The sequence below is a fragment of the Balaenoptera acutorostrata genome, chromosome 1, assembly GCF_949987535.1.
Source record: "Balaenoptera acutorostrata chromosome 1, mBalAcu1.1, whole genome shotgun sequence".
Classification (NCBI taxonomy): Eukaryota; Metazoa; Chordata; class Mammalia; order Artiodactyla; family Balaenopteridae; genus Balaenoptera; species Balaenoptera acutorostrata.
Window position 1 is genome coordinate 128,462,162 of NC_080064.1, and position 13,452 is coordinate 128,475,613.

Consider the following 13,452-nt stretch of genomic DNA (forward strand, 5'->3'; position numbering starts at 1 on the left):
GTTTCCCCCTTCCCTTTATGTTAGTTCATTCATTCATTAACACAAGCCACCGTCAGCTTCTGACGACATTAGCCTCTTATGTCACTTCCTGCTTCCACTTTTTCTGCCTACTTAGTCCATTCTCTGTACAGCAACCAGAGGGGTGTGTGTGTGTGTGTTTACTCATTGCTAAAATTACTTACGTCCTGTGTTAGTTTCTTAGGGCTGCCATAACAAATTACCACAAATTGGCAGCTTGAAAACAATAGAAATGCATTGTCACACAGTTCTGGAGGCCAGAACTCCAAAATCAAGGTGTTGGCAGGATTGGCTCCCTCTGGAAGCTCTGAGGAAGAGTCTCTTCCAGCCTGTCCCCTAACTTCTGGTGGCTGCTGGCGACCCTGGGAATCCTCTCTTGTTTCTTCCAGCTTCTGGTGGTTGTCGGCAATCCTCGATGTCCCCTGGTTTGTAGACTCATCGCTTCAACCTTTGCCTCTATCTTCACATGTTCTTTCCCTGTGTCTGTGTGTCTCAAATCTCCCTCTCCTTTCTCTTATAAGGACACCCATCATTGGATGTGGACCCACCCTAAGTCCAGAATGATCTCATCTTAAGATCCTTAATTACATCTACAATGATGCTCTTTCCAAATAAGGTCACATCCACAGGTACTGGGGGTTAGGATTGGACATATCTTTGGAGGAGGACACAACCCATGACACCTCTGCTCCCCCTTGTCCCAGAGCACTCAAAACACAGATTCCAAAGCCTCTGTGAGGCCCTGCCTGGGGGGCCCCTGCCCAGCTCTCCCTGACTCTCGCCTATACTGTGCCCCAACCGTGGCGACGTTTTTTGGTTTGGTTTTGTTTTTTTACAGTGGTTAATATCTAGATCCTTGAAGTGACTTGGTGAAGTAATTTATAAGCACAAAATTGGTTGAACAGACTCAGAACCTGTGGCTTTCCAAAATGCCATCTGAGAGCTGTTGTGTAGGACCGTGCCCAAATCACATACGGCTGGCGTGTGTACATCCTTCCAGCCTTTCTTTGTGGTTGTATTTTTATATTCCAAATTGATAGTGTTCAGGTTCTAAACGTGTTGCTTTCGAATGTTCATTAAGCTTTCTCTCATATAGTAATACATTAAAAAGTTGGGGGAATTCCCTGGTGGTCCAGTGGTTAGGACTCGGAGCTTTCATCACTGTGGGCCCAGGTCCCATCCCTGGTCGGGGAACTAAGATCACACAGCCGCGCAGCATGGCCAAAAAAATATAAAAATTTAAAAAAACTTTAAAAATTTTGGATTTTTAAATTTTCAAGACACCATTTTCATTTTTTGTTTTATTACTTAAATGCAAGGTGCTACCTCTTTACAAGAGCTTAACAGCATATAATTTCTCATTTAATTGCATATGTCAGATCCTCACTATGTGCAGAACACTGTACTAGCTGTAGTGTGTGTGTGTGTGTGTGTGTGTGTTTGCAACAAACATGAACACACATCCACTCCCAAGGAGATTTTAATTAAAGAATATTATAAAATTCTTGAAAAAATTCTTGAGGATTTAATATATTAAATTCTTTAATATACAAGGATAAAGATGGGTATGTGTTTGAGGTGCCAAATAAACAGCAAAAAGACTTGGTTGAAAATATGTCTTTTCCAGAAATTGTACCTCCAAACTTTCCGTTTTTCCCTTGAATCATACTAATAATAATTTGCTACTCACTGGGGCTTTTCGGTTTATTTACTTTTCATGAGGAATTGGCAAAGTTTGATAAGGTGGACAAAAGGTCTGGTCTCTAGATTCCTGTTGTGGTTTTAAAATGGAAGCAGGCAGACATAGCATAGACTTTCTCCTATTTTACCTAGTTAACATCAATTCATAAATTAATGACTTAAGTAGTAACATGTTAGAGTCATTTTCCAACTGATCTATATCTAAAATTACTGGTAAAATTGTCTAGGATAATTTTTATTCCCTAGTGCATTGAATACAATCTTTTAAAGATTCTAGCCACATAGAAGTATGGAGAATGAAAAATTTTATTGAAGTATAGTTGTTACAATGTGTTAATTTCTGCTGTACAGCAAAGTGACTCAGTTATACATATATATATTCTTTGTCATATTCTTTTCCATTTTGGTTTATCACAGGATATTGAGTATAGTTCCCTATGCTATACAATAGGACCTTGTTGTTTATCCGTCCTATGTATAATAGTTTGCGTCTACTAATCCCAAACTCCCAATCCTTCCCTCCCCCAACCCCCCTTCCCCTCAGCAACCACAAGTCTGTTCTCTAGGTCTGTGAGTTTGTTTCTGTTTCATAGATATGTTCATTTGTGTCATATTTTAGATTCCACATATAAGTGATATATGAGAATGAATTTTGAATCTCTACTCTCATCTCCCTCTTTGCGCCTCTCTCCTTAGTAGGCATAATCACCATATACAATTCAGTGTTCATATTTTCAGTCCTATTTGGGTTTGATGGACTGAGCTGCAGTTATTTTGGACAAAGATGTATTTTTTTAATTGCTAAATATATTTATCCCTTCCTCTTGACAGTCTGACATTGAGCATATTCCTCTTGTTGTAGTTTATCTGATCAATCTACTTCTACCAATCAAAGAACAAGATGGGGATTAAATCGGGGGGCCGGAAGCCATCTCTTTAGTGGTGTGTGCTGCCTCTGTGAGATCCAGGAAAGACCTGGGACAGGCATGGCGTGCTGGGGAAGCCCGTGACGCAAGGGGCCCACTTCACAGTTGTCCTCACTGGGGAAACCTTTGGCACCACTGCCCGAGGCATTTTGGTTCTAACTTTGACCAGGCTTGAAAAAACCAAAAGAGGATTGGAAGCAGTGCCCCTCCCAGATTAAATAAATTATGCAGATGTGCAGAGGTGCTTTGTGAAGCAGTTTATTCTGATGAGTAGCGCTGGTGTCCTTCGTGTCAACATCAAGCTCTGTGACCTTGGACAACTCCTGTCCCTTCTTGGAGCCTGGGTTTCTTCCTCTGCAAAACCAGGGGGTTGGACTAAGGTTGTCAGAGTTTTGCCGCCTTCCTCCGCTTGCGTTTCTACCTCAGTCCCTCCCTTAGCCTCTGAACTACCCTCCACTGAGATCCCATGTCCCTGCCCCCCAGGCTCCCTCCGTGGCCAGTCACTTACAAGCTGTCCTTCTGCACCTTAATCTCCCTCTCACCATCGACCTGCTCTGTCTTTCTGTATTAATCCCCAAAGCTAAGTCACTCTCACACCCACCTTCTCTGCCAAGACTTGTGAGTGTCATTGGTGGAATTCACGAAACCATGCTGCCTGGATCTCTTATAAACTCTTACCAACCCAGCTGAACCATATCCAACCTCACTGCTGCCTGGACACCCTCTCACTGCTTCTCTATCATCCTGTTTTCATCCGCATTCTTCCAGCTCACTCCCTACCTCTTCCTCTCCTGCTCTGCAAATGACCTCACCTCCTTCCTGTTTACCTAAAGGGAAGACCAGCCTGTTTGCCACTTGCTCATACCCTCCAAGAGTCTCTTCTTCCTGCACATCGGAAGAGAGGCAACTTCTCCTTGATAAGACAAACCCCCTAGTCTGCTGTGTCTACCATTTTCTGGACTTTTCTACAAGATATTTGTGGAGCATGTGTGTGCATTTTAAGTGAAGGCTTAGACTAAGATTTTCCCATTCAGTTACTCTTCTGTATTTCCAGCTCCTCACTAGTTCACCCCTTTCTGCCTACAAACATGTTTGGATCTCTCTAATCCTAAAGAAAAATGTCTCGACTCTGCTCTCTACCCCCAACTCCACCCCCAGTTCTCTCTTTCCCCCCTTGTGATCTCGCTCTTATCAATGACTTTTGAAGCCCACACATGCCCTCCCGGCCACCAAAGACCAGTCATGTCTCCGTTCTTGTCATCCTCACCGCTCTGAAACAGCTGATGCCGGCAACCTGCCCTAAAAACCACCTCCTTCCTTTAACCGCTCTTTGGCTGGGCTGCCCTGGCCCCCTCTCTGCCTCTTAGGGTGGCGTCACCACACCCTGACCTTGGCCCCCACTCCCAGGCTTCATCTCCTTTTGTCAGTGACTCCTACACCTGGTCCTCACCATTACCTGCCGGCCCCTCCTGACTGCTTAGCACCAGCCGGGCTCTCACCAAGGCCCCAACCGCACATCCACAGGCCCACCAGTCCCTCACGCTCCGTATCTCCAAAACCAAACTGCTGCTCGCTTTGTCTCTCCACTTACGTTCAACCGAAACCTGACATTCCGTTGTTAGCTGTACGTATTTCTGCTCATGAGGTACTTTTCTTCTTTCTCTTTGATCCTTGAGCAGTGTTTCAGGATGATGAAATTAATGGAAATGAGTGAGGAAGTAAGAAGCTAGGGCAAGGAGGACATGGCAAGCCATGCATCAAGGAATAGGCAGTGTCCTCGTTGAGGGCTCAAGCTCCGGTCCCGGGGTTTAAATCCCGACTCCACCACTTACTAGCTGTGTGACCTAGGGGAAGTCACTTGACCTCTCTGTGCCTTAATTACCCCACTTATAAAACAGAGCTAATAGAACTACCAAACTCATATTGCTTTCATGAGGAATAAATGAGTTGATGCACGTGAAAAACTATGTCAGGCACATAGCATTATTATCACTATTCCTACTATTACCCGGCCTAGCATCCCCAAGGAGACAGGCTGAGTGTCCAGGTTTCCTACTTTCCTCCTAATTTATTCCTTCCTCCTCTGCTCACAGGATAATACCCCTGTCCAGGACACTAAAATGTGAAGAAGATCTCACTGTGCCTAGTGATGAAGCTGCTGGAGCCGTGTCCTTGAAGTAGCAGCAATGATCGTAGCGGCAGCAAAGGAAGCCATCGCAGGAGCAGGATGGGCTGAGGGTCTGGAGTCAGCCTGAGGACACAGGGTGCAATTTCCCGACCTCCGCACCATCGTAGACAGAGATTGGATCTGAGGGCAGCAGACTTTTATCAACTTGATCAAAGTTGTGTCACTTGATGAACTTGGTTTAAAAAAAAAACAAAAAAACTTATTTAAAACAATTTACTGTGGTGACAACTCCCCAGGGATGCTGGTCAAACTATGGGGCCCATATACTGTCCACACCCACCTAACCCTATAGCTGACCTCAGAACTGGACTGGGATATACCTATTCGGCTTGTGTTTGTGTAAGGTGACAGCCTTTTTATTGTTCTTAAGTTTTCATGATTCTCAAGTGTAAGTAAAAACTCATTGCAAGTAGCTAGAAACAAAGTAGTATCACTGGAAATATAAATCCTGTAAGTTACAGAAGACCTTAAATTGTATGGAGACCCTGAGACAACCTTTCAGCTTGGTTCAAATTTGACTGGCCAACCAGTTTTGAAAACATTGGACGAGAAGAGATAATTATTGAAACATTAAAAAATATGTGTCTGTTCCAGCAACAGGAGCTTTTCCATCAGGTAATTCTCTAGCTGGTGATACACTGGGAGGCGACCAGCTCAGCTCACCTGCTTCTGCCAGGGGAAGAGCAGGCAGAGGCAGGCAGTGACTCCTTTGGAGAGGCAGGATGTCTCTGTGCTGCATTTCCTCATCCTGAAAGCAGAGCGGTGACCCCTGGACAATGCCTGCCCTCTGGTTTATCCTGGGAGGATGAAAGTTGTGCTTCCAGAGGGGGAGCCTCGAGCATGGATTAGACATCTCCTGGGAAGTGCTTTGAGCGTCGTGATGTGCAAGCTACATAATGAGAACAGCCTTCCTGGCTTCCCTGACTTGAATGGAAACCCAGGCTCTCCTCCCTGACTCAGGAGGGGTGGGGTGGTTCTTCTGTCTGTTCCTCCTGGGTAGCTCTTGCTTTATCGGTCTGTTTGGAGAGTGCATGCGGCTTCGCCGGGGACAGGGGGCCTGACGACCCCTTCCTTGACGTATCCTCTCCCTTCTTCCCACACTCCTGCTGAAAGATGCTCATCCAAATAAATGTTTAATCTTAAGGGTTGGCCCTTATTCAGATTTGAGTATTTCAGTATCTCAACATGCTGATTTGGTAGTTGGAGCAGTCGTTTTTCTGGAGGTCTCTTAGACCACACTCTACTCTGACTTCAGAAAGTAGTTTCCCAGACTAAAAGGCCCTATCTCACTGCTGGTACCTCAGTTTATCACCCCATTTACAGTTTTTCTACCTCCAGGATAGTGTTAATATTGGGGATATATATTTTTTCAAAAACTATTTTTAAATCAAATGCAGCTTCTAAGCCTTGTAATCTAGTGAAGACTGATACCATAATAAGCTTTGTATTTTAGCAGAGTTTGGGAGATATGTGTGTCAGTTATTTTGAGATCTGTATAATATCTATCATCGATCTAATCTATCATCTATCTGTCTATTGACAGAGATGTATACCCCCTAAACAATACATGGATTTATTTATGTATGTCTTTGGGTTGTTTATATACTCATGCACATATCTGGGCAAGAGTTTTGAGAATGTGAGCATGACTGTGCGATGAAAGGGGGAAATCTGCCACTTCTCTTACTAGAAAAAGGAATGGGACAGATGGGATGTAGATGTAAAAATAAAACTCTATTTTTCTTCTGGAGGGTCCATACCTTACAGTAGCAGATGAAGCAGGAGCGATCAAAAATAAGAAGGTGACACTGAAGGAGCATGCGTGACGGTGTCCAAAAATCTCCCCAGTTCCCTATTAGTCACATTATTTGATCTATTTTGTGAGAACACAAAGGCCCCACCGCAGGCATTGTTATTAGTGATGGGGGTTCTTGGTGGGGAATTGATGAAGCGAAGGCAGGACCCGTTCCCTGTGGACGCTGCAAGCTGGCTGTTTAATGCTCTCCTTTCTCGAAGTGACCATGATTCAGCGTTGCAACGCCATGGTTGAGACTGGGATTTCACACTGGGGATTAAAGAAATCCATGTGCGTCTTAGGTGGTACAGAGTCATCACCAGGCCAGGAAGACTTTCGTCAGGATTCCTTAATAGGCTTGAAGGAAAACACTGATTCTTCACAGCCACAAGGCTGAAGAGAAGAATCAGAATCATTCTTCCACTACCTTTGTAATCTAGCTTGAATATTAAACTGTGTCCTTCCTTTCTCCAGAGAGGGAGCAAGAAGAAAACTTGAATGCTTTGAAGAAATATGCCAATATTGAAAAGGGGGCTGCATGTGAAACTGGGTGACCAGATATGGCCATGAGGAGCCCAGGGGCCTCAGAACTCCACTCTCCTCACTGAGGTCACCCTCAACAGGACCCTGTTTGCCAGACCAGTTTTGGCCTGTGACCCAGCTGACTAGTCACTCCATAAAATGTCAGATAAGGGAATAAAGGAGTGGACAGACAACCAGCTCATCATCATCTTTTGATTCGGTACTCTTGGGAATGTAAAACTTTAATACAGTTGAATGAATGAGGACCTTCAGTTGCTAATGAAAGGAACCCAACTCAAACAGGCTGATGCAAAACAGTTATATCTATGAATCTCCCTCTCTCTCTCTTTCTCTGTCTGTCTCTCCCTCCCTCCTTCTATACACTGAATAATATGTTTTGACAATCCATGGACAGACCTGAATACAATCACTTAAGCAATGTCAGAAATCTTTCTCTGTTATTGGTCTCTGCTTTCCTCTGTGTTGGCCATATTCTCAGGCACAAACCCAATGGAAAGAGCTTATTTTTTCCCAGTAGCTGTGGGAAAAAATCCTGCAAAGGTTTTCTATAGGCTTGGTGGGGATCATATATCTATAGCTGAGCCAATCATTATGACCAAGGAGATGCAGAGATCAGATTGGCCGGCCCTCTGTCACTCTCCTGCAGTTAGGGGCTAGGTGAGTTAATTCTATCTCATCTGCAAGGACTGTGAATGGGGCAACAGGGCGCCTCAAGGTAAAATCAGAGTGCTGTTACTAAAAGATATGATGCTGGGTGGGAAAAACAACAACAATAGAGCTCTGAGCAAAATTCGAGGGCTACTCAGATAAAACAGAATTTGTTTTCATAAGCCACCAAAGAAAATCAGTCTCATTTTAAATGTAATAATGTATCACTGTGTCCAGAGCCAGCCTGGAGCTCCATGAGGGTCAAGTCTGTCTGTGTAGTTCATTGTGCCAGTGCCTCATGTATTATAGGTGCTCAATAAACATTCGGTAAGTAATGAATGATTAAACTGATTTCAGAGCTGGAATAGGATTAGTTTCAACATTTATCGCTGCCCAAAGACTCCCTCACTGATGCCAGATGCCTGAAATTTAAGCAACTGATTCCACTGGCTCTAGTCTTCTTCCCAGTCAAAACGTGTATCCTGAGAGAGGTAATGTTTTAGGCTTCCTTTGTCATCACATCTTTTTTTTCCCCCCATGGTCTGTTGTCTTCTTGAGGTAAGTTAGAGGAATGATGGGCTTCTTCTTAAGGGGAGGTACTTAAAAGGAGGTCTTTATTCTTGGCTACTTTGTGTGTTCGTTGCTGCACGCGGGCTTTCTCTAGTTGCGGTGAGCGGGGGCTACTCTTTGTTGCGGTGTGCAGGCTTCTCATTGCGGTGGCTTCTCTTGGTGCGGAGCACTGTCTCTAGGTGCACGGGCTTCAATAGTTGTGGCACGCAGGCTCGATAGTTGTGGCGCACGAGGGCTTAGTTGCTCCACAGCATGTGGGATCTTCCCGGACCAGGTCTCAAACCCGTGTTCCCTGCATTGGCAAGCAAATTCTTAATCACTGCACCACCAGGGAAGTCCTGTCATCACATCTTGAGTTGAGTTGGTTCTAGAAAGCCTTCCCAGAAGGGGTTGAAAAAGAAGAGCAAAGTACACGAAACTCTAGGGGCAGTTGACACACTTTCCTGACTTCCCAGTCTTGCTTAGGGTAAGTCAGGCTCCCATTTAGCCCAGTGATGTCCTGACCAGAGTGACTATGGAGGCTGAGAAAACCATTACTCCAGTTCTGCCCTCAAATTCGAGGAGAGCTGTGGGAGAGGCCCCACTGTGGTCAAATGGGGCAGGAAACTGTGGTTCTTTGATCCTCTGCAGAGGAAAAGGAGGTGAATGTGTTCAGTGCCTCACAGCACAAAGGCAGCCACCCACTTCCAAAACTGGAACAAAGAGATTTCCCCTCCTCCTCCTCCTGGAAAGTTCTGGGCTCTCCACGGGACCTGCAACGCCTAGGCACAGCCAGGAAGATGCTATGAAGGAAACAGGATGTAGAAGGAAGAGGTCGAAACAGTCTAGGATTCCCCGCTGGGCACTCCTGTCAGTAATGACCCTGACCCTTGATGGTGTAGTTTTAAATGAAAATGTGAAAAAAATGACTTAGGCAAACCTGTAATGCCAGTTATTACATTTATCAACTGCTTCTGTTTTAAATCATGAGTGGACTGAATTGCACTTCAGTCAAAATTCAGAAGCAAGATTCTAGAATGATTATATGGTTGGTATTCAAAGGATGGTATTACCGAGAGGCAGATGTTCCTTCCGCTCCAAGAAAATAATAGGACCTCGAACACTAGTCGCTGCTGTTGGGTTGTCTAAGGGACCCCTGGGTGCTGGGTGGTGGCAGGCACTCACCGTCACGGCCGAACCTGGCGGCCGAACCTGGCCCCTCAGGCGCAACAGTAGCAGCCTTCCTGACGAGCTCTGCAAGCAGCCGGGATGCGAAAGGGCAAAAGGGCCTGCTTTGCATCGCCTCTAATTCTGTGCCTCTTTTCATTCTACCAAGCAAAAGGAAACACATAGTTTTAGGAACCCTGTTTTCTCTGTGATTTAAAAATATTCATTACCTTTATTTTGTCTCATTATAAAAGCAATACACATTTATTTTTAAACGTGTGGAGAAAAAATATTTTAAGTCAATAAAAATTATTCATAATCCCACTACTAAGAGATAACCAGTGTTAAGATTTTATGGATTTTCCTCTAGTTTTTTTAATGCATGTATTACATGTTTTGTTTTTAATTCGTTGTTGTTCCAAAACTGGGACCTCACTGTATGTAACTGTGTATTTTTCTCTTCTGTAACATACCATCGTGAGCATGTCTTCCGAAACAATCACAATTTTGATCATGAAAACTGTACACGTTTGTCTTCTTCTATTCAACCAATAACATCCAGAGTAAGACCAAATCTGTATAAAAGAGGGGTAATAATATCCCCTGGTGGAAACGAAGGTGTTGTGGAAAGCAGTTCTTTTCACAGTCTAGATCTTAGATTCCTATCACGTTCATGACCTCATGCACTCTCAAAACTTAAAACAAGTGAAAACATTTGAATGAAAAATGAAAGGGCTGAGGCAACTCCAAAATATCATTCCTAATTATTTAGGGATTGCAAAATCCAGAGGGAGGCATGAGATAAGCCTCTGAGAAAGGATCACTGGAGGAAAACCACAAAGAAATGTTTGTAGTAAAAACTAGCTGAAGCTATTATAGGCTATTGGACTGGAGTCTGGAAAAGGCACAAATGTTCAATCTGATCCCACTTTCTGTGTGGGTCAGGACATGGCTTGCAGTGAACAAAGCAAACCTACCAGCATGACAACAGCCGTGGCCTGCGGGCCAGTTAGTGCTTAACTGCACGGGCAGCAAGTAAGACGCAGCACACAGTCCTGAGGCCAGTCCTGTGGGCCAAGTTAGCCAGAAGTTTCCTTCGAATGGCAGACCCACGCAATTAAATTGTATTCTCACTTCCAAGGGCTGATCATTCCAAGTCAGAGCCAAGTCTGTACCACTTAAGCCCAAACTGTGTCAGAATTCAGTGGCGAGCAAACATTAGTGACAAAATAGTCACAAATCCCTCACCATAAGTGTTTTTAAAAGCCATTCACAATTTCAAGGCATCAACCATGACATCATCCTAGAGTTATTCTAATCATCTCCGAATGGACCTCTTCTTTTTCTCATTTCATCTTCGCCCTCACATGCATCTGAACCCAAGTCAAAATTGTTATGTTCAATAGTACTTTTAACATACCACCATTCTCAAAGGCTTTAATGCCACCAAATCCCTTAAATCAAATTAAAAGATTGAATCATGGCTTTTAAAGTTCTCTGGCAGCCACTGGTCCTCTTCTTCCACATCAGTTTTCATCTTACTTGCTAACCAGCTAAGCCCAGCTCATTGGCATGGAATTACATGGAGAGCCACAAAAGCGGTTATCCCAGCTCTGGGAGTAAATCCTAAGGAAATCATGTAATATGTGGGGAAAGTATATACACAAATGGGCCAAACAAGATTTATATCAGTGAAATGTTGGACACCAATTATTTATTATACAGTAGAAGAATTATTAAGAAAATTATGCTATGGGAATTCCCTGGCAGTCCAGTGGTTAGGACTCTGTGTTTCCACTGCAGGGGGCACTGGTTTCGATCCCTGGTCTGGGGGAACTAAGATCCCGCAAGACATGTGGTGCAGCCAAAAAAAAAAAGAGAGAGAAAGGAAAAGACAGAAAAAAGAAAATTATGCTATATTGTCTTGATGGAATAGTATAAAATTATTACAAACAACTTAAAGGGATGGGAAAACAGGCATGGGGAAAATGGAAAATAATAACAACAGAAACCTTGAGAGTGGACACTGGCAAAGGTAGGAAAGGTCTCCAGTCTTGCCATCTTTCATGGCACCTTGGTGAGTGAGTGAGATACAGCTCAGGCAGGACAGAGGGAGCCCTCGAAAAGGCACAGTCTGAAAGGGGAGGGCAAAACCTAGATTGCTCAGGACTCCCCCTGAGGAGAACTCCTCCTTCCTCACCCTCCTGAGCCCATTCTCAAACTACAAAAGAGTGGATTAAAAGCAACATCGGGCTCTCAAACCTTAGCTCAGTAGGAGGAAGAAAAGTGATCTCAGACAGGAAGAGGGTGTCAATAAAATGTTTACATACTGAGACTTCCCTGGTGGTGCAGCGGTTAAGAATCCACCTGCTGATTCGGGGGACACGGGTTGGAGCCCCGGTTGCGGAGCAACTTAAGCCTGTGAGCCACAACTATTGCAGCCCACATGCCTTGAGCCTGTGCTCCGCAACAGAGAAGCCACCGCAGTGAGAAGCCCACACACCACAACGCGCACAGCAACGAAGACCCAAAGCAGCCAAATAAATAACTTTAATTTTTAAAAAAATTTACATACTATCAAAGCAAATGGAAGGCTTAGACAGAGCAGCCCACCCTACACATGTCCTTCTACTCCAGGGAGGAGCACGGCTCTGAGATCTCTCTACATGGCCAGAATGGGTTATAGAAAGGTTTTCCAGCTTTAACTCTTTGTTTTGAAGTGTTTTCACTTGTATTTCCCCTGTCACACTCCCCAAGGGTGTGAGCTCTGGTCCTGACCTTCTATATTCAGTGGCACCCCCAGAGCCCACTGGCATCAGGAGGAAGGAAGGGATCAGGGGATGAGCAGAGAAGCTGGTGCAAATGGAGAGCTTTCAGTCAAAGGGTGAGAGGGCAGAAACACCACCTGGACCCTCAGAGAACAGTCTGACCAGGGTTCGAAGTAAAGTATTCCAGTGACCCCCAAATTCAAGGTAGCTTAAGGATGGAAGAGGGCTTCAGAAATGAGAAGCCTCTGCCACCCAACCACCAACTCAAGGGTGTTGGGGAGGGAGAGGGGAGTGCAGGCCAAAAGCAGGCAAGGCTAGCTTAAGACCCTGCACTCCTGGTCCACCTGGGTTAAGGGCCTTAGGATAGGCTCAAACTATGCGGCAGAAGGGGTGGGGGTCGTGTTAAGGAATCCAAGCTGGTACTGCTCACTCCTCCACAGGGCAACAAATCAAGAGAAGAGTTGCTGGGGCAAGGAATAGCAACTTTATTTGGAAACCCAGCAGACTGAAAAGATGGTGGAATAGTGTCCCAAAGAATCATCTTGCCCAGGTTTGGATGATTGTTTCTTTTATAAAACAAAGAGGGGGAAGTGAGGAGGTAAAGTTTTGTTTTGTTTTGTTTTGTTTTTTAAATGGATGACCACAACAAAAGCAACAATGATTGCAATTACGAAACACACTCATACTATGTCATAATACTGACATTCAGTCCAGTAATCCTCCACTGTAACAGCTCCTTTACTTTGCAGTGAGAATTGATTTGTGTATTTTTTGCCTCTGAGTCCTTGTGGGATTTTTTTTTATTATTATTCAAACAGGAAGTCACAAAAATTATAATCATCCTCATCAGTTCACTCAGTCCCATGTAATTATTTTTTTTTATCTTGATCTTTTGTTGGCACTTTTATGAATTCATCAGTTTTCCATTAGAGTTCTGAAAATGCTTATTCATTCAGTTCAGCAGTATAGTCAGTTACCAGAAACCTGTACTTGTCAGAGTCTTTTCCATGAATTCCTTGAAGATGAAACACTTTTATAGGAACATATTTGCAAAAGCTTCAGAGTACACCCAGAACTGTCTGTAAATGACAAAAGACTTAAAAATGGCCATGGTTAAAGATTTGATGAAAGTTCATAATAATGCAATTG

General features: G+C 44.1%; 1 protein-coding gene across 1 annotated transcript in view; it reads left to right on the forward strand.

The window, feature by feature from the left end:
* Positions 1–6,413, forward strand: part of RCSD1 (RCSD domain containing 1) — a 65,596-nt gene extending 59,183 nt beyond the window's left edge. Inside the window, exon 8 of the mRNA XM_007172462.2 lies at positions 4,739–6,413. Within this exon, the coding sequence (XP_007172524.2) occupies positions 4,739–4,771 (33 nt within the window). The 3' untranslated portion in view covers positions 4,772–6,413. The remainder of the gene's footprint in view (positions 1–4,738) is intronic.
* Positions 6,414–13,452: the final 7,039 nt, after the last annotated feature.